Source organism: Malus domestica, chromosome 10 (assembly GCF_042453785.1).
Source record: "Malus domestica chromosome 10, GDT2T_hap1".
Taxonomy (NCBI): Eukaryota; Viridiplantae; Streptophyta; class Magnoliopsida; order Rosales; family Rosaceae; genus Malus; species Malus domestica.
Window position 1 is genome coordinate 112,800 of NC_091670.1, and position 22,262 is coordinate 135,061.

The 22,262-nt window shown below is 40.1% G+C and overlaps 1 protein-coding gene across 1 annotated transcript; it reads right to left on the minus strand.

Moving 5' to 3' along the window:
* Positions 1–428: 428 nt before the first annotated feature.
* Positions 429–5,780, minus strand: LOC139188445 (uncharacterized). Its single transcript, XM_070805847.1, has one exon. It carries the CDS (start codon positions 5,735–5,737, stop codon positions 569–571), a length of 5,169 nt encoding a protein of 1,722 aa, XP_070661948.1. The 5' UTR covers positions 5,738–5,780; the 3' UTR covers positions 429–568.
* Between the last annotated feature and the right edge of the window lie 16,482 nt (positions 5,781–22,262).

Genomic DNA, 22,262 nt, shown 5'->3' on the forward strand with positions numbered 1-22,262 from the left:
AAACAACAAGGAACAACACTAGAATTAATGGGTGATAAATTTCTACGAATTTCATGCAAAACAATGGTTACCCCCCCCACACTTAAATCAAACATTGTCCTCAATGTTTCAAGCATATACTCACACCAAAAACAAGCAAATAACAAACGACAAATAAACATGACAAATATGGCAAAGTAAAAACCAGACAGAGTAGAGTTTAAGAACGCAAATCTGGTTTTGGAGATAGTTGATCTTGTTGACTTTCCACAGCTTTGAACTTGAACTGGATTGGAATTGTACGACGAAGCTTTTCTCTTTGGCGATGTTGCAATTCCTTATTTGTTCTCCAAGCAGATGTGGCAGCCACGAGGGAGAGGTGTTGGTCTGTTTCTTTCTTTCCCAGTTTGCTGTTCATTTCCACGAAGTTTAATGTTAAAATCCTTTGCATATTTGTTAATGTTTCAAAATAGAAAGTCATAACCAAAAATAATTAAACAAGTAATAAAATAGACAATCAAACAGAATAAATGGGTTGCCTCCCTTAAAGCGCTTGCTTTAACGTCTTCCAGCCGGACGATGAACACCTTCACTTCTCCTTGGAACCCACGGCATGCAGTGGGATCTCCTCCACAACATGTTCCACAAAGTTCTCGTAGTATGGCTTCAAGCGATGTCCATTCACCTTGAATTCTTGCCCGGTTCTCAAGCTCTTAATTTGGACTGCACCATGCACAAAAAGATTAGTAACAACAAACGGGCCAACCCATTTGGAACGTAACTTACCAGGGAATAGACGAAGGCGGGAGTTGAACAACAACACTTTCTGCCCAATTTCGAAAGTCTTGCCTCGAAGCATCTTATCATGGAATGTCGTGGTCTTCTCTTTGTAAATTCTAGCATTCTCATAAGCTTCATGCCTTATCTCATCAAGTTCACTCAATTGAAGCTTTCGATGAATTCCAGCTTGGTCCACATTCAAATTGAAGGTCTTGATGGCCCAATGAGCTCTATGTTCTAATTCCACGGGAAGATGGCAAGGCTTGCCATACACAAGTCGAAAAGGAGACATACCAATGGGGGTCTTGTAAGCCGTTCGATACGCCCATAGTGCATCATCCAGCCGTAAGCTCCAATCTTTTCTATTTGGCCCAACGGTCTTCTCCAAAATCTGTTTGATCTCACGATTAGATACCTCGGCTTGGCCATTGGTTTGGGGGTGGTAAGGTGTGGAAACCTTATGCGTCACATGATACTTCTTGAGTAATGCCCCAATGGTACGGTTGTAAAAATGAGACCCTCCATCACTGATTAGCACCCTAGGCATCCCAAATCTAGAAAAGATATTAGTTTTCACAAAATCTGCCACAACTTTAGAATCGTTAGTTCGAGTGGCTTTCGCTTCCACCCACTTTGAAACATAATCAACGGCAAGTAATATGTAGGTGAAACCAAAAGATGAAGGAAAAGGACCCATAAAATCGATACCCCAAACATCAAAGATTTCAACAACAAAGATGGGTACCTGCGGCATTTGATCTTTTTGGCTAATATTACCTGTCCTTTGGCAGCGATCACATGTTAAACAGAAGGTTCTAGCATCTTTAAACAAAGTAGGCCAATAAAAACCACATTCAAGAACCTTAAAAGCTGTCCTTTGGGTGCCAAAGTGACCCCCACATGCATATGTGTGACAAAAACTTAAAATTGAGTGAAAATCTGATTCATGCACACATCTTCTTATAACCTGATCTGAACAATATTTCCACAAGTATGGGTCATCCCAAACATAAAATCTAGCATCCTTTTTAAGTTTATCACGTTGGAATTTGTTTAGGGTGCTAGGAACTTGTTTAGTCACCAAATAATTCACCAAATCCGCGTACCAAGGCTCACTTACCTGGATAGACATTAGTTGCTCATCGGGGAAGGTTTCAGAAATTGGCGATGCTTCCTCATGCACCATTCGACTTAGGTGGTCAGCCACCACATTCTCCACGCCCTTCTTATCCCGAATCTCAATGTCAAACTCTTGTAGAAGCAACATCCATCGAATTAGTCTAGGCTTGGCCTCCTTTTTTGTGAGTAAATACTTGAGAGCTGCATGATCAGTAAAAATAATAACTTTAGTACCAAGTAAGTATGATCGGAACTTATCTAATGCAAATACCACAGCAAGTAATTCTTTTTCAGTGGTGGAGTAATTTAATTGAGCATCATTTAGTGTCCTAGAGGCATAATAAATAACATGAGGTTGTTTGTTCTTTCGTTGCCCCAAAACAGCACCAATCGCATAATCCGAAGCATCGCACATCAACTCGAATGGAAGGCTCCAATATGGAGGTGTGATAATGGGAGCCGAAGTAAGAGCTTCTTTTAATTGCTTGAATGCCGTGGAGCATGCATCATCAAACTCGAAAGCCACCTCTTTTTGAAGCAATCGGCATAGTGGTTGTGAAATCTTGGAGAAATCCTTTATGAAACGCCTATAAAAACCTGCGTGACCAAGAAACGAACGAACCTCTCTAACCGAAGTTGGAGAGGGTAAGTGACGAACAAGGTCTACCTTAGATTTATCCACTTCAATGCCTTCTTCAGAAATAATATGTCCTAGAACAATACCTTGCTTAACCATGAAGTGACATTTTTCCCAATTAAGCACAAGATTCGTTTCAACACAACGTTTCAAAATTAAGGTCAGATTACTCAAGCAATGATCGAATGAATTACCAAACACGCTGAAATCATCCATGAATATCTCAATAATTTTCTCCACATAATCAGAAAAGATACTCACCATGCATCGTTGAAATGTCGCAGGGGCATTGCACAAACCAAATGGCATGCGCCTGTATGCAAAGGTGCCAAAGGGGCACGTGAACGTTGTCTTTTCTTGGTCCTCCGGAGCTATCACAATTTGGTTATATCCGGAATATCCATCAAGAAAGCAATAAAATTTATAACCGGCTAACCTTTCTAACATTTGATCCAGGAATGGCAACGGAAAGTGATATTTCCTTGTCATGGCATTTAACTTCCTGTAATCAATACAAACACGCCAACCGGTCACCACACGAGTGGGTACAAGCTCTTGTTCTTCATTCTTCACCACCGTGATCCCGGACTTCTTTGGAACAACCTGCACGGGAGACACCCAACGACTATCAGAAATAGGGTATATAACACCACAGTCAAGCAATTTTATAACCTCCTTCTTTACTACTTCCAACATGGGTGGATTAAGGCGACGTTGAGCCTCCCGAGATGGCTTAGCTCCCTCCTCCAAAAGGATGCGATGCATGCACGTGGTGGGACTAATGCCTTTGATATCCGCCAAGGTCCATCCAATGGCAGATTTGTGCTCCTTTAACACCCTTATCAACTTGTCTTCTTCTTGGGCCGTGAGTGAGCTAGATATGATGACGGGTAGTGTTTGATCTTCTCCCAAGAAAACATACTTCAAGTGACTAGGTAATGGCTTCAACTCAAGTGTAGGTGGCTGCACAATGGATGGAAGTAACTTGTTAGCCAAAACCGAATCTAAAATTGAGAGTGAAGACTTACCAGAATGTGATGTCAATGACTCGAGGGCCGCGACCATTTCAAACACTTCACCACAAGGGGGCACGGCAATATGGTCAGATTCCATGCCGTGGGTTGCTTGGATTCCCCCACACTTGTTTCTTGCTCCTATGCCGTGTACTAAGGCTATTTCAAGTGCATCGTCGTTCATTCGATCCAAATGTACCTGTGCCAAAGAATCAACAATGTCAATAGCGAAACAAGAATGGTCCTCCATTGGATATTTAATGGTTTCAGAAAGATTAAAACGAATAATGTCTCCATCAAACTCCATGGTTAATGTTCCCATAAACACATCTATTTTTGTTCTCGCTGTTTTCATGAATGGTCGGCCTAGCAAGATTGGCAATGATGGAGCATGGCTTGAATCCTCCATTTCTAAGACATAAAAATCTGCAGGAAAGATAAGATGATTGACCTGCACTAAAACATCCTCAAGGACTCCCTTGGGATAAGCGTTAGAACGATCGGCCAATTGAATTATCACGCCATCTTGTTTTAACTCACCAAGGTTCATTGATGCATAAATGGAATATGGCATAACATTAATAGAAGCACCTAAATCTAACATGCATTTTTCAAATCTAGTGTTTCCAATTACGCATGGGATAGTAAAGCTCCCTGGATCCTTACACTTTGGAGGTAACTTCCGTTGCAAAACCGCAGATACATTTTCACTTACCTTCACAACTTCTTTGTTTGAAATTCTTTTCCTAGTTGTGCATAATTCTTTTAAAAACTTTGCGTACCTGGGCACTTGCTTAATAGCATCAAGTAAAGGAATGTTTACTTGGACTTTTCGAAAGGTATCCAAAATGTCCTTTTCGCTTTCTTCTTTCTTCGATTGTGCAAATCTACGAGGGAAAGGAACATTGGGCAGATTAGTGTTCGAAATCACAACATTTGGAACATTCTTACCTGAGGTGGACGGATGGGATGTCTTAGATGGCTGCGGCATGGGTGATGGTACCCTTGCCGTGGGGTAGGTGTTCTCATCTTCCTTGAGTTGTATCTTCTCATCTTCCTTGTTTCTCACCTCTTTTCCACTTCGTAATGTGATAGCCTTTGCAGATTCGAAGCCACCCTTTGGATTGACCACCGTAGTGCTTGGTAACTTACCATTTTCACGGAATTGCCCCAAAAATTCGGCCATTTGTCCCATTTGCTTCTTCAGCTCATTAACCTCCTTTGCTTGGTTCTGCATTCCCTGCGCCATGGTGGTTAGTAACTGATATGTTTTATCATCATTCATAGACGTACCTGGGTTGGTTTGGGAAGATTGTGCCTGAGGAGGTGGTTGTGGTTCCATTGGCCTTGGAAAGAAACCCGGGGGTTGTCGGAATCCACTTTGTTGGCCATATTGTGGTGCATCTCTCCATCTGAAATTGGGGTGGTCACGCCATCCCGGGTTGTATGTATTGGAGAAAGGATCATTCCTTGGTTGGTTTTGATTCCCATAACCCACAGCATTGGCCGATTCCCATCCTCCATTCTCAATTAATTGAGGGCATTGATCAGATTGGTGTCCTTGAATGGAGCATACACCACAGATTGTAGTTCCTTGCGTTTTGGGGCCTTCAACCAACTGCGATAACATAGACGTAAGGTTAGCCATTTGGGATTGTAACTCAGAAATAGAACTTACCTCATTGACATGATGTGGCCGTGGGGTGTCTCTTTGCCCAACACCTTCATATTGTTGTGCATTGAGTGCTCGATTCGCAATGAGAGTTTTGGCATCCCTAGGTGTCTTATCCACTAGAGCTCCTCCCGCGGAAGCATCCAACATTTGTCGTTCAAGTGGTAAAAGACCTTCGTAAAAGTATTGAAGAAGTAACTCCTCCTTCATCTGATGCTGTGGACAAGAAGCAACAAGTGATTTAAATCGTTCATAATAAGATGGAAAAGATTCACCTTGGCTTTGCTGAATTCCACTTATTTTTTTACGAAGAAGAATGATACGAGAAGTTGGGAAAAACTTCTCCAGAAACGCCCTCTTCATACTCTCCCAAGATGTAACTGTACCGGGAGCCAACTCGTATAACCAATCCTTGGCTTTGTCCATTAAAGAGAATGGAAAAGCCTTCATCTTTAAAATACTTCCGTCAACGGTAATCGGAGTCATACTTGAGCACACCACTTCAAATTCCTTCAAATGTTTGTTCGGATCCTCCATGGAAAGCCCATGGAACTTTGGAATGTGGTGGAGCAAACTTGACTTTAACTCGAACTCTTCGGTTTTACCTTGAGCAGCCATAGGATATTGGATACACAATGGTGCGGCATTATCCAAACCCGAGGCGGCAAGCTCCTTGAGTGTACGGTTGTCCATGGCTATACCTTGCTCTTCTAATTCAGGCTCGGGACTAAGAGGATTAGACTCTTGCAATTTCTTTTTCCTTCTCAAAGTCCTCTCAAAATCACCGTCAAAGTCGGAGATATGCTCACGAACAGGTTGTGAGCTACGGGTCATAAACTAGTACCTAAAAATAAAGAAAACAAAACAAATCAGCAACTTAAACAGAAACTTAAACAAAATACAATAATTCGAAAGAAAACAATCCAAGAGATTAGCAAAGTTGCTAATCCCCGGCAACGGCGCCAAAATTTGATGCGTAAAATAAGTTAACACACAAAATTAAACCCTCTTTTTATCAAATGTAGTAAAGTATGTAAGTAGGGATCGTTCTAGGCCGGGGATTAGGAGGGATTGCTAAACACTTGAAAACTGACTTAAAAACATAAACACAAAATTTAAAACACTAAACTAGACTCAAAGAATGCAAAACTATACTTTAAAATACTTAAACAAACAGAAAACTCAAAACAGCAACCTAATGACTCAAAACCGCCTAAAAACCACTTTCTGGGCAGTTTTGAGAACCTAACAAGAACTTGGACGAAGTTGGATGAAAACTTGAATCAAAACACTTAGAAACACAAATCAAAACACTTTCTAACTAATCTAAGACTTCAAAATAAAGGGGGATTTGTTTTGGACGAAAATTGAAAACAAAACAGAAACTTTAAAACAAAACAGATTGTAAAACGTTTTTGGATGAAAAGGATGGATAAAAGGCTAGTTAGGAGGTTCTTCTCCACACATGACACACTTGCAAACAAAATGATTTTCAGTTGTTCTTTCAATAAATTATGAAACTCAACACCCCAAGTTAATTAGATACGCTTAAATTAACCTTCAAGTTCTCCTTAAGTTAATGAATTGGATGGAAAAGCGCATACAACAATTCAAAGCATTCCTCAAAGGTTCCTTACGTGATGAGCACAATAAAGATACAATCAAGAATCATGAAGCACAATGAGAACTATAAGTGTTGACGAGGCATTCGTTACTATGATGAGCATGAAACTAGTGCCAAGAATTCATTCAACGCGATCGTTTTCAAGCGACCTTCACTACTTGTGATTATAAGATTGTAACTATTAGGTGAAACTCCCTCATAATCTAGCATCATATTCATGCATGAAAACTAAGCGTGCACTCTCAATCAACATACACAAATAAGTTATCAATCAAGTAGATGAACGAATTGAATCCGCAACTTATGAAATAACAACTGAATGTAATCAAATCATATTGCAAGCATGTACATGGTTTCAAATCACCCCCCAACTAAGGGGGTTTAGTTCCTCATTCTTGCAATACAAAGATACATAAAATTAGACATTAAAATCAAAGGAAAGAAAACACCTAAAATGCTCCAACTTGGAAAGCAAGTGCATCAATGGATCTCCCTTCCTCCTTGTTGCGGCATGAAGCTTGTGGACAGATTTTTGGGTGGATTTATGGTGTAGAATGGATGGGGAATGATATGGAGGGGTTTAGGGTGAGTGTGGAAGAGTGTTTGATGGTTGGAAGGTGGTGGAGAACTAGGCAAAGAGGGTGGAAGAAGGTGGAGTGGCTGTTATGTTTTCTAGGCACTAGAATGGTGTTTTTGGGGTGTTTTGCTTCCTAGGGTGTGTATGGACGAATTTCTGTGATAAAATGATGAATATGGGGGATTGTTCTTTGGCCAAGGGGTGTAAACATGTATTTATAGGCCCCAAAAACCTTAGAAAATAAGGTTAGGTTAAGGATGAAATGCATGGCAATTTGTGTGTGTGGTGTGCAATGGTCCAAGGGTGAAAATGAAGTAATGATGCAAAGTGTGAAGGGTAAAATGGAGTGGTGTTGTAGCTAGGGAGCATGAATGATTGTGTACATTGCATAGAGATGGAAAGGGAGGTGAAATGTGTCAACAAATGGGTCAAAGGTGCAACAACATGTGTTGCACATGGCATTGGATTCCAAATGTGAATGATGGAGCATCAATTGGTGCATGTAATGGATGTAAAGGTTGTCTAAAATCTAATGGGTGAAGGGAACAAGAGGTATCAAGCAATTTAGTGAAATAATTAAATGAATTAAAGCATGAAATCAGAAATTATGTAGGGGACAAGAGTGATCAAGCATGGCATGGAATCCAAAGGGAATTCTATGTGGTTTGCATGGCAAGGAATGCAAGTTGGGGTGACAGATTTTTGGGCTGTTTTCTTCATCTTTTGGACCATAATTCTTCATATTCTTGGCCTCTTTAGTTCTCAAATTCGTCCATCCACTTGGCCCATGCATTTGCTATCCATTCCAAGCCCGAAACATGCTCCAAAGGCCTCCAAAATGCATCTTCTTGCATACTTTGTACTTAGAGTCTTTCACTTTGCAAGTGGGCTTCTTTGCATGTGTATGAGTTGTCATTGTTTATCCTTGCAATTACACACACACACTTGCACACACATATGCCCAAAACGTCCATCCTCATGCATGCAATCCATTTGAGCCCAATATTGATCCAACATGCACCAAAATGCACTTTTCTTGCCAAGGTTGTTATTAAGACCTACAAATAAATGAAAATGGCTTTAAACACTAAAATAACTAAAGAAACACAACGTAAACACACAAGAACAAGCCAATTAAGTCGCATAAATATGCTCCTATCACCTTGCCACAGAGCACGGAGGTAGGGACTTTCCAGTTATCAAGCAGTGGTGTTGTTCCTTTACCCTTGTGGGTAGTAGTAAGGTAGCCGGACCTTCAAATTTTATGTGTCTAAACTTTGTCATAGATCTTTGGCAAAGTTATCTGTGGTACCCAAGGAGCTAATGTTGCATCCGAAGAGTGGTGCCTCTTCGATTTTTGAACAAATGGCCATGTTGCCCTTTCTTTTATAGGGGGGCCAATTGTGTTCAAGAAGCACATTCAGAGAGTTACTGCTTGTAGGAATTCCTCCCTTATTTTTGTATTTTTGAGATTTACTGTTCCTCATTTTTTCTTCATTATTTCTGAAAATGTCTAGTGATATGACTGCTACGGTGGTGGCCAGGAACATTCTCACTCCCAGAGATAACAGACTACTTTCCAAACGGTTCGATGAGTTGGTTGTTAAGGATTCTCTGGTTCTCAGTGTTCAGTGTGCGGGTTTTGTGTCTAATATGGCCCAATGCCTATTTGCTCGAACCCACCAAGTTGAATCATTGGCGGCTGAAGTGGTAAGTCTTAAACAGGAGATCAGAGAGCTCAAACACGAGAATAAACAGTTGCACAGGCTCGCACATAGTTATGCTACAAAACATGAAGAGAAAGCTTGACCAGTTGCAGGAATCCGAGGGTCAGATTTTAAGTGATCATCAGAGTTTTGTGAGTTTGTTCGAAAGGCATTTATTGCCTTCGTCTTCTGGGGCTGTACCACGTACTGAAGCTCCAAATGATCAACCTTCGATGCCTCCTCTTTCTGATGCTCTGCCTAGTACTGAGGCTCTAAATGATCACCCTCCGGTGCCTCCTATTTCTGGGGCTCTGCCGAGTGCTGAGACTTCTCATGAGCAACCTTTATGAAGGCCCCCTCCTGTTTGTTTGTTTTGGTTCATGTGTATGCATGTATCTGTAATTTATTGGAGATATCAATAAATAAGCTTTACTTCATTCAGCATATTGTGTTAAATACACTAAGATATCATTCACTAAGTTCTTTGAATTTTTTCTTTTGTTGAAGCTTGTATGTTGAAGCTTTGTGAGTCAAGCATGTAGGTTGAGGTAGTGCTCCCTTAATTTCCCGAGTAAGGAAAACTTCTCGGTTGGAGACTTGAAAGATCCAAGTCACTGAGTAGTCGTGAAACTTCCAAGTACCGAGGTGCAATAGCATATGGTAGGAGTTCCCCAAGTCTCCGGTTGAGGGAGTTGACGAAGGAGGTGTCTTGCTAGTAGCCAAGATTCCAAAGTAACAAAACTTCACCATTTTCCTTTCTAAGTGGTAGCCCAAAACTCCTCCTTCATATATATTTGTTATGAAAGTTGTTAGGCCCAAAGAAGGGGAGGCCTATTCCTTTTTTTTTTTTTTTTTTCAAATTTTCGATTTTTGAATTTTGAATTTTCTAATTGTTTTTTTGAATTTTCGAATTTTCAAAAATATTTCTCCTTTTTTTTTGTTTTTTGTTTTTTTGGGTATTATGAATTGATTTTGCTTCACACTATCTTGATCAAAAGTGTGTGAAGCTTTTGGCATTTGTAGTTGCCCTCCATTTGTTGAAGCTTTTGTTGGTGAAGCTTTGTAGGTGAAGCTTTTGTGTTGAAGCTTTGAGGTTGAAGCTTTGTTGGGTACCATTAATTGATTTTGCTTCACATTATCTTGATCAAAAGTGTATGAAGCTTTTGGCATTTGTAGTTGCCCTCCATTTGTTGAAGCTTTTGTTGGTGAAGCTTTGAGGTTGAAGCTTTGTAGTGAAGCTTGGTAGGTGAAGCTTTGTAGTGAAGCTTTGTAATGAAGCTTAGTAGGTGAAGCTTTTGTGTTGAAGCTTTTTAGGTGAAACTTTTGTGTTGAAGCTTTTTAGGTGAAGCTTTGAGGTTGAAGCTTTTGTTGGTGAAGCTTTGTAGGTGAAGCTTTGAGGTTGAAGCTCTGTTGGGTACCATGAATTGATTTTGCTTCACACTATCTTGATCAAGAATGTGTGAAGCTTTTGAGAATTGTGGTTGAACTCCTTTGATGAAGCTTTGTTGGCACCATAAATTGATTTTGCTTCACACTATCTTGACCAAGAGTGTGTGAAGCTTTTGAGAATTGTAGTTGCCTTTCATTTGTTGAAGTTGTTGAATTTCCCAGTTTCCCTTTCTTTTTTTTTCTTTTTTTTGGGAAAACTGGAAATTTGAAAATGTGAGAGAGTCAACATATACAAATTTTGTTTCCACATTGTTGAGCAAGAGATTATGATGCAAGCCACACCTTGTAGTATTCGAAGGTTTGGATAAAGGTCGTACCCAGTGCACAAGGCTCCCGCTTTACGCAGGGTCTGGGAGAGGTGAATGTCGGCTAGCCTTACCCCCATTCGAAGGTTTGGATGAATCATATAAATTGAATTTGCTTCGAACAATCTTAATCAAGAGTGTGTGAAGCTTTCTACGAGTTGTAGTGTTTGCATTGTTACAGAGGAGAAATGTTTGGAGCAGATGCAAGAGGGCTGAAGAGCTTGATCTTCATATACCATGCACTGAACTTGCAATGAGATTTTGTTGGTGACTGTAACTCTTGTTAGGCATTAGTGCTCCCCTAGTTGAGTTGTAAAGCTTGAGGGTTTTTGATTATTTGTGCTAGGAGTTCACATGTACAAGTTGTACCACTCGTCTTCTAGTTGGTGGAATGAATGGTGAGTTGCTTTCATCACTTGGTTGGTGGTATGAAGGTAAGTTTCTTCGTCACCTTTCATCACATTTCATCACCTGGTTGGTGGCACGAAGATGAGATCCTTCTTCACCTGGTTAGTGATAAGAGTGGCAAGTTGCCAAATAATATTAGAGTATGGGTTGTACATTTCATCACCTGGTTGGTGGCATGAAGATGAGTTCCTTCTTCACCTAGTTGGTGATAAGAGTGGCAAGTTGCCAAATAATATTAGAGTACGGGTTGTACATTTCATCACCTGGTTGGTGGCACGAAGGTGAGTTCCTTCATCACCTAATTGGTGAGAATAAGGGCAAGGTGCCAAGGCACATTGTAGCAAGTGTCGAATGACACAAAGTATGTTGAACCCTTTCGAAGCACAGTTGGCTTATGTATGAATGTGTTGGAATGTATGATGTTTATGTATGAATGTGTTGAAATGTATGATGTTTATGTTGATTGATATGAGTGATGCTTATGAATGTTTTGCTATGAATGAAGGAATCCATGCTTTTGATATGTGAACCATGTTGGTTGTAACACTCAGTAAAGAAATCCACAGTATTAGGTCGAAGACGATAATACCAATTGAGAGTTCCACTAGAGAGAGTTGAGGGGAATATGAGACATTGTTCCTCATCATTGTGTATTCGGTATGCCATGGTAGATTCAAAGAGGTAGATATGCTCAATCGGATCTTCCCTCCCAGTATAAGATTGCAAGCCAAGCTTTTGTTTCGTTTCTCCTTGTAGAGAGGTGCAAAGGATTCTCTTTGTCAGAGGGTCGAGCCTTGGTTGATCCTAGCCAGGGATTTGGGCATGACGCTCGGCCTTTAGCCTGTTCACCTCTTCGAGGAGATGCAGGATAAGAGGGTCCTGAGTGGAGTCAAGCATCATTAGAACTCTCAATTGCAAGTTTTCCTCATCCCTTTGAAGTATGGAAGTTTGGTCAGAGGCATGTGATGCGTAAAATAACTAAACACACAAATTAAACCCTCTTTTTATCAATTGTAGTAAAGTATGTAAGTAGGGATCGTTCTAGGCCGGGGATTAGGAGGGATTGCTAAATCACTTGGAAACTGACTTGAAAACGTGAAAACAAAGTTTAAAACACTAACTAGACTCAAAGAATGCAAAACTATACTTTAAAACACTAAAACAAACCAAAAGACTCAAAACAGCCCCTAAACACTCAAAACTACCTTAAAAACACAATCTGGGCAGTTTTGGGACTCTCACACAAACTTGGACAAATTTTGGTTTTCTAATGAACTAAAACACTTAAAAACATAATCTAAGACAAGTTCTAATTAATATGACTCAAAGAAATAAGATGGGGTTGATTTTCGACGAAAATAATTAAATTAAGACAAGAACAAAGTAAACAAATTCTTAGACAAATTTGGGTGAATCAAAACACTCTAACACACAACCAAAACAGAAATTAAACACTTTGAAACACTAAAGTAAAAGGGGGATTTTGGTTTTAATGAATTTGAAAACAAAACAAACTTTGTAAAACAAAACAGATTGTAAGTGAATTTGAATGAAACTTATGGATGGAAGATTAGCTAGGAGGTTCTTCTCCACATATGTCACACTTGCATACAAAACGATTTCCAGTTGCTTTTCGATAAGCTATGAATACTCAACGCCCCAAATTAACCGTGAATTGCACTAATTAACCCTCAGTTTTTTCCACAAGTTATTAGGTTGGATGATTGCATACGACAACCCAAAACATTCCCTACAAGTTCCCTACATGAATTGCATAATAGAGATACAAGCAAGAATCATTAAGTTCTATGAAAAACATAAGCATTGACGAGGCACTCGTTACTATGATTTGCATGAAACTTATGCCAAGAGTTTACTTAACGTGATTGTGACTAGCAACCTTCACTACTTGTGAATATAAGTTTATAACGATTAGGTGAAACTCCCTTATATTCTAGCGTCAAATTCATGCATGAAAATTAAGCGTGCACTCTTAACCAACATACACAAATTAGTTTTTATATGAACGGATAAGTAAATTGAATTCACAACTTATGAATCACAACTGGATGTAATCAAATCATATTGCAAGTATGAACATAGTTTCGAATCACCCCCTAACTAAGAGGGGTTTAGTTCCTCATACTCACAAAGCAAAGATACATAAAATTAGACATTAAAATCAAAGGAAAGAAAACACCTAAAATGCTCCAACTTGGTAGCAAGTGCATCCAAGATTCCTCATTTCCCTTGCTTGCGGCAGATTGGGTTATGGACAGATTTTGGGTAGTTTTATGATGTAGAATGGATGGGGAATGGTATGGAAGGGTTTAGGGTGAGTGTGGAGGAGTGTTTGATGGTTGGAGGGTGGTGGAGAACTAGGCAAAGAGGGTGGAAGAAGGTGGAGTGGCTGTTATGTTTTCTAGGCACTAGAATGGTGTTTTTGGGGTGTTTTGCTTCCTAGGGTGTGTATGGACGAATTTTTGTGATAAAATGATGAATATGGGGGATTGTCCTTTGGCCAAGGGGTGTAAACATGTATTTATAGGCCCCAAAAACCTTAGAAAATCAGGTTAGGTTAAGGATGAAATGCATGGCAATTTGTGTGTGTGGTGTGCAATGGTCCAAGGGTGAAAATGAAGTAAGTGTGAAGGGTAAAATGGAGTGGTGTTGTAGCTAGGGAGCATGAATGATTGTGTACATTGCATAGAGATGGAAAAGGAGGTGAAATGTGTCAACAAATGGGTCAAAGGTGCAACAACATGTGTTGCACATGGCATTGGATTCCAAATGTGAATGATGGAGCATCAATTGGTGCATGTAATGGATGTAAATGTTGTCTAAAATCTAATGAGTGAAGGGAACAAGAGGTATCAAGCAATTGAGTGTAATAATTAAATGAATTGAAGCATGAAATTAGAAATTATGTAGGGGACAAGAGTGATTAAGCATGGCATGGAATCCAAAGGGAATTCTATGTGGTTTGCATGGCAAGGAATGCAAGTTGGGGTGACAGATTTTTGGGCTGTTTTCTTCATCTTTTGGACCATAATTCTTTATATTCTTGGCCTCTTTAGTTCTCAAATTCGTCCATCCACTTGGCCCATGCATTTGCTATCCATTCCAAGCCCGAAACATGCTCCAAAGGCCTCCAAAATGCATCTTCTTGCATACTTTGTACTTAGAGTCTGAAAACACACAAAAATAACTTTAAACACTAAAATAACTAAGGAAATACAACGTAAATGCACAAGAACAAGCTAACTAAGTCGCATAAATATGCTCCTATCAAATTCCCCCACACTTAGCTTTTGCTAGTCCTCGAGCAAACAAAGAAATAAAACGAAACAAAACAAATAAAATACAACCTAAACCTTCCAACATTTGCCTCAGGGATTCCAATGCATATGACATGTTAAAAATCATTATCCCCACAGATTTGAATCATCTTCACACTTAAACATGTACTTAATCATAGTCACTACTTACTTGTTCACAATTAATCGATTAAAACAATGTTTTTGATGTAGTAACATGCCTTAGAGAATTTACTCAATTCCTTTCAAAGTATGCACTCAATTTTCACTCAGATTTTCTAACTACACACCCTATACTAGTTATATGTGAGAAGATTGATGTAGATATGAAAACGAACGCTCACATATATGTATCACAAAGAAAGCAATTTCTGGAGTTAATAAGCAAGTTTAGATATGATCTCATGAATGGAATGCTACTACTTAGATGCGAGAACCAGTGACACCATATGCTCATACCAAATTCAAACTCCACATATTGAAACGCATGACACTCAAGATGAAGTTAAGGGTTGTAACGGGGCTTGGGGTGATGGCTAACAAATGAAGGATAAGGATAACAATCGTTCTTAAAGCAATAGCAAGTAAAGTAATGAAATTGAAACTTAGAATTCACTTAGATTGCAGAAATCAGCTTTTAGACACGAAGGGAAAATTCAAGCAATAATTAGGGCCGAATTCTATGTTTTGGACCCTTTCTTCAACAAGCAGCACTTTAAAACTCTTTTTCGCATATTTTTCAACTCTTTTTTTTTTTTTTTCTCAACTCTTCTTTTCTTTTCAACAAGCATAATAACTCACACTTCCCCCACACTTGTTTTATGCCATACATTAATCAAAAGAAATTCAATTTGAATCATGTTTTACTATGCTTCAAGAACAAGGGTATGGATGGTCCTAAACTAGGCTAGGTAAGGATAATGTGGTTTAACAAAGAATGTAGGCTATCAAGGCTCAATGGGGTTAACTTAAACATAGAAGGATATGGGATACATGGCAGTTTGGCTTTGGTGGTGGTAACTACACAACTTTATCTTGAATATGTTTTATGCAAATCAATAGCATGCTCTGAATTAAATAGGCATGAGTTCTAGCATTTGGAACTAAATGATGAAACGCCTTCTAAGTAATAACCAAGCAAAGAATAATGAGATCATGCAACGACTTTAGAAAACAAGAATGCACAGATTTTAACTCTCCAAATAAACGTTTAAGCTCAAGTCTCACAAGGTTGTAGCGTTAGTTTGAGTTCTTTCCTTCAATCATGTTACAAAAACTAATTTTTTTTCTTTTATGATTACATGTGATTTCATAAGTTATAACCACAACCACGCATAAATAAAGAGTAAATCAAACTTTCATCCATGTTTATAACTCTCTTTAACAGTCATGCAATTACAAACCGAATCCTCATCATTGTGTTGGAAGGTACCCTAAGACACAAATAAGCGCACAAAAACAACTCTTTTTTGGATTTTCAAAAACAATTTTTCAAATTTTTATGAATTTTCGGATTTTTATGTCAAAACACATTGAAACACTCCAAAACAACTTAAAAAAATACTTAAAACAACAAGGAACAACACTAGAAGTAATGGGTGATAAATTTCTACGAATTTCATGCAAAACAATGGTTACCCCCCCCACACTTAAATCAAACATTGTCCTCAATGTTTCAAGCATATACTCACACCAAAAACAAGCAAATAACAAACGACAAATAAACATGACAAATATGGCAAAGTAAAAACCAGACAGAGTAGAGTTTAAGAACGCAAATCTGGTTTTGGAGATAGTTGATCTTGTTGACTTTCCACAGCTTTGATCTTGAACTGGATTGGAATTGTACGGCGAAGCTTTGCTCTTTGGTGATGTTGCAATTCCTTATTTGTTCTCCAAGCAGATGTGGCAGCTTCTCTAGTTCTTTATCTCAGACTCCTTCTGCTGGGTTGATTGTGCAAGCTGCATTCTTCTCTGCTTGTTTCTTCTGCATGACGGGCAGGCACGAGGTAAAGGTGTTGGTCTGTTTCTTTCTTCAATCTTTCCAAGTGCCCACCTCTTGCTTTCTTTCTCCTTGTCCCTAGTTGAGGATGAATCAGCACGTTGTCTCCACATACTTCGAGGTATCATCTTCACTTCCCTTATACGTGAGAGACGAAGCGGAAGCATAAGATGATGAGTACTCGAGAGCAGGTGCTGGCTGGAGAAAGGACAGGGAGAAAGCATGATATGAGATACTCGTGCTCTCAACCTTTATGATATGAAATACTTGTGCTCTGGATGAGTTGTTTGCAGGGGTATCCCAGGGGATGAAAAATACAGAGTGACTTGAGAGGGTTTGTTGGAAAGCCATTTCAGAGAGGATGAAGGGTTAAGTGAGGCTGAAAGTTGGGTGAGACTGCTTCACTTTGAAGTTCAACATTTATAGAATTTTCTTAATGGCTGGGAAGGCATTGTTCCATTACTCGTGTCGGCAAGCCTGGGATAATTTAACAGTAGTTTCCACGTGCATTCCGCTTCTCCAAAAAATTTCGACAGATTGCGCGTGATTTACGCAACGCAGATGTGCAAATTGACAGATGCTGACACGTCTCGATAAAGTAGAGGTCTCTTTAATATCTGGAATTTACGCTTCGAGTTCTGAGCTTCGTTGAGGGCAGAGATTGCATGTGACAAGTGCTGACGAGGCTGAGAGAGACAGATGGTTAGAATCGGTGCTTCGACAGACTGCCCGTGATTTTCGCAAAGCTGAGTTACGTGTGATGGGTGCTGACGAGGCTGAGACAGTTGACACTCTTCGGTATCTGGAATTGGTGGTTTGTGAGCAAGCCCAACTTTTGAGAAAGCTGGCGCCTCTTCGATCTCCGAATGGCTTCTTCGATTTCTGAGCTCACCTCTTCGATCTCTGAAATCCCATCGCGTGCTGATTTTTATAGAGATATGCAGGACGTTCAAAGCACACTTGAATTTCTGCCTGAAAAAACTCCCGTTTTGCACTTCTACGATCTTGACTTGTCCGATCTCCTCTTTCTTTAACACCTCTAAAAAATGTCTGGCCCTTCCGACCGTCGTTTTGACTTGAACCTTAGTGAAGGAGCAGCCCCTCCTTCTCCAGACAACATATGGCGCCCATCCCTCATATCCCCTACTGGTCCTCTTACCGTTGGGGATTCGATGATGAAAAATGACATGACCGCTGCGGTGGTGGCCTGGAACCTTGTCACCCCCAGAGATAACAGACTGCTTGCTAGACGGTCTGATGAATTAGCGGTTAAGGAGTCTCTGGCTCTTAGCGTGCAGTGTGCGGGTTCTGTGTCCAACATGGCCCAACGCCTATTTGCTCGAACCCGTCACGTTGAATCGTTGGTGGCTGAAATACAGAGTCTCAAAGAGGAGATTAGAGGACTCAAGCATGAAAATAAACAATTGCACAAGCTTGCACACAATTATGCCACAAACATGAAGAGGAAAATTGACCAGCTGCAGGAAAATGATGGTCAGATTTTACTTGATCACCGGAGGTTTGTGGGTTTGTTCCAACCGCATCTGCCTTCGTCTTCTGGGGCGGCACCGCGTAGCGAAGCTCCAGCTGATCAACCTCCGATACCTCCTCATTCCGTGGCCCCACCGAATGCTGAGACTCCGCCGACTACTGCAACTCCGCCGACTACTGCGACCTCTCCCAAGCAGCCTTTGTGAAGGCTTTCTCTTGTATTATGCTATGTTTCTTTATTTCCCAGTTTGCTGTTCATTTCCACGAAGTTTAATGTTAAAATCCTTTGCATATTTGTTAATGTTTCAAAATAGAAAATCACAACCAAAAATAATTAAACAAGTAATAAAATTGACAATCAAGCAGAATAAATGGGTTGCCTCCCTTAAAGCGCTTGCTTTAACGTCTTCCAGCCGGACGATGAACACAATTACTCCCCACTGGAGCCCACGGCATGCAAGGGAATGTCCTCCACAACATGCTCAACAAAGTTCTCATAGATTACATCCTTGAACGGAAATGGATAGTGATGTTTGTTGATGGGTGCGTTGTGTTGCCTAAGGTTCATGTTCATACACCCACCATCGGGGATTTGCTTGGGTACCTGCACTAAAGAAGGGAACCACCTATCAACTTTAATGGAAATTGTATTTGGATTAGGTGGCTTACCTATGTGTTGTGATGAAGTGGCAGCAATGTGAACATTCTTCCCCATGGTGCGTTCGGCCCATTTGAGCATTTTGAGAGCAGTTGCCGTATGATCCTTGTGCGCCACTCCAATTTCCTCGTCTTGCATGGTGATGCATCCTTTGTGCTTGGTGCTGAACGGTCCAGTCCTATCTTTTCAATTTTATCAATGGCACAACAAGAATGAACAACATTAGGAGTCTCAATGGATTCAGAAATTTTAAAACTAATCATGTCACCACCAAATGCCATAGTGACTAATCCTTTGGCCACATCAATCTTCGTTTGAGCCGTTTTCATGAATGGCCTTCCAAGGAGGATGGGCAATAAAGGGGCATGGTCCGATTCATCCATTTCGAGGACATAGAAATCTGCCGGGAAGATTAAATGATCAACCTGCACTAAAACGTCTTCCAAAACTCCCTTTGGATAAGCGTTAGATCTATCGACCAATTGTATGATTACACCAACATTTTTCAATGCTCCTAAGTTCATAGATGCATAAATGGAATATGGCATAACATTTATAGAAGCACCTAAATCAAGCATGGCAGATTTGAAACGGGTATTACCAATGACACACGGAATTGTAAAACTTCCCGGATCTTTGCATTTGGGGGGTAGTTTATGTTGCAAGATGGCGGAGACATTCTCACTTACATGTACCACCTCTTTCTCCCGGACACGTTTCTTTGTTGTACAAAGCTTCTTTAAACACTTGGCATACTTTGGGATTTGCTTTATGGCATCAAGGAGGGGAATGTTGACTTGCACCTTTCTAAACGTCTCTAGAACATCTTTTTCCTCCTCTTCGTTCTTTGATTGCAAAAATCTGCTAGAAAAGGGGACATTCAAAGGAAAAACATTAGTAGGAATTGAATTTAACACATTCTTACCCTTATTGGACAGATTTGAAGGTTTAGGGGCCATGGACACTTGCGGCATAGGCGTGTCCACCTTTGCCGTGGGTGGGCATGCTTCATCCTCCTCAAATTGAAGTTTTTCATCCTCTTTGTGACCTGTTTTTGATGAAGAACCTGCCCCAATCTCTTTTCCACTTCTCAAGAGTATGGCCTTTGCACTTTCAAAGCCTCCCTTCGGGTTTGGAATGGTAGAACTAGGAAGCCTTCCTTGGTCTCTAATCTGCCCAACAACGTCGGCAATCTGCCCCATTTGTTTCTCTAGTTGGTCCACTCTTTTGTTTTGATTTTCCTGCCCATTAGTCAAAGTGGTTAGTAACTTAACAAGTGTATCATTATCCAAAGCATTACCTGAATTATTTGGGGCAGATTGTGGTTGGACTTGAGGGGGTGCGTATGGGTTGTTGCCTAAAGCCTCCTTGTGGTTGGGCTTGTTGTGGCTCTCTCCATTTGAAGTTTGGATGGTCTCTCCACCCCGGATTATACGTGTTGGAATATGGATCATGCCTTGGCTGATTTTGGCTTTGAAACCCAATGGCATTAGCGCTCTCCCATCCACCATTCTCGATGAGTTGAGGACACTTTTCGGATGCATGTCCTTGGATAGAACATACGCCACACACCATGGGTCCTTGAATCTTCATTCCCTTGGCCATCTGTGAAACAAGAGAAGTAAGATTAGCTAACTGAGATTGAATATTGGAAGTGGAACTTACCTCATGCACTTGTTGCCCTGGGGGTCCTCTTTAGCCTACACCCTCGTATTGTTGAGCGTTCAATGCTCGATTAGCAATCAACATTTTTGCAGCCATGGGCGTTTTGTCTACCAATGCTCCACCCGCCGAGGCATCGAGCATTTGACGTTCTAGTGGTAGGAGCCCTTCGTAGAAGTATTGCAAAAGCAATTCCTCCTTCATCTGATGCTGTGGACAAGAAGCAACAAGTGATTTAAATCGCTCATAATATGTAGGAAAAGACTCACCTTCATCTTGTTGAATTCCACTTATTTTTTTACGAAGAAGAATGATGCGAGAAGTTGGGAAAAACTTCTCCAGAAACGCCCTCTTCATACTCTCCCAAGATGTAACTGTACCGGGAGCCAACTCGTACAACCAATCCTTGGCTTTGTCCATTAAAGAGAACGGAAAAGCCTTCATCTTTAAAATACTTCCGTCAACGGTAACCGGAGTCATACTTGAGCACAACACTTCAAATTCTTTCAAATGTTTGTTCGGATCCTCCATGGACAGCCCATGGAACTTTGGAATGTGGTGGAGCAAACTTGACTTTAACTCGAACTCTTCAGTTTTACCTTGAACAGCCATGGGATATTGGATACACAATGGTGCGGCATTATCCAAACCCGAGGCAGCAAGCTCCTTGAGCGTACGGTTGTCCATGGCTATACCTTGCTCTTCTCCACCCACTTGTGCCGTGGGCTTCTCTTCAACCTCAACTTCTTGCTCTTCTAATTCAAGCTCGGGACTAGGAGGATTAAACTCTTGCAATTTCTTTTTCCTTCTCAAAGTCCTCTCAAAAACACCGTCAAAGTCGGAGATATGCTCACGAACAGGTTGTGAGCTACGGGTCATAAACTAGTACCTAAAAACAAAGAAAACAAAACAAATCAGCAACTTAAACAGAAACTTAAACAAAATACAATAATTCGAAAGAAAACAATCCAAGAGATTAGCAAAGTTGCTAATCCCCGGCAATGGCGCCAAAATTTGATGCGTAAAATAACTAAACACACAAATTAAACCCTCTTTTTATCAATTGTAGTAAAGTATGTAAGTAGGGATCGTTCTAGGCCGGGGATTAGGAGGGATTGCTAAATCACTTGGAAACTGACTTGAAAACGTGAAAACAAAGTTTAAAACACTAACTAGACTCAAAGAATGCAAAACTATACTTTAAAACACTAAAACAAACCAAAAGACTCAAAACAGCCCCTAAACACTCAAAACTACCTTAAAAACACAATCTGGGCAGTTTTGGGACTCTCACACAAACTTGGACAAATTTTGGTTTTCTAATGAACTAAAACACTTAAAAACATAATCTAAGACAAGTTCTAATTAATATGACTCAAAGAAATAAGATGGGGTTGATTTTCGACGAAAATAATTAAATTAAGACAAGAACAAAGTAAACAAATTCTTAGACAAATTTGGGTGAATCAAAACACTCTAACACACAACCAAAACAGAAATTAAACACTTTGAAACACTAAAGTAAAAGGGGGATTTTGGTTTTAATGAATTTGAAAACAAAACAAACTTTGTAAAACAAAACAGATTGTAAGTGAATTTGAATGAAACTTATGGATGGAAGATTAGCTAGGAGGTTCTTCTCCACATATGTCACACTTGCATACAAAACGATTTCCAGTTGCTTTTCGATAAGCTATGAATACTCAACGCCCCAAATTAACCGTGAATTGCACTAATTAACCCTCAGTTTTTTCCACAAGTTATTAGGTTGGATGATTGCATACGACAACCCAAAACATTCCCTACAAGTTCCCTACATGAATTGCATAATAGAGATACAAGCAAGAATCATTAAGTTCTATG

Bases quoted from the DNA above. Each gene is read 5' to 3' on its own strand.
- LOC139188445 (XM_070805847.1), bottom strand. From the start codon at position 5,737: ATGGAGGATCCGAACAAACATTTGAAGGAATTTGAAGTGGTGTGCTCA.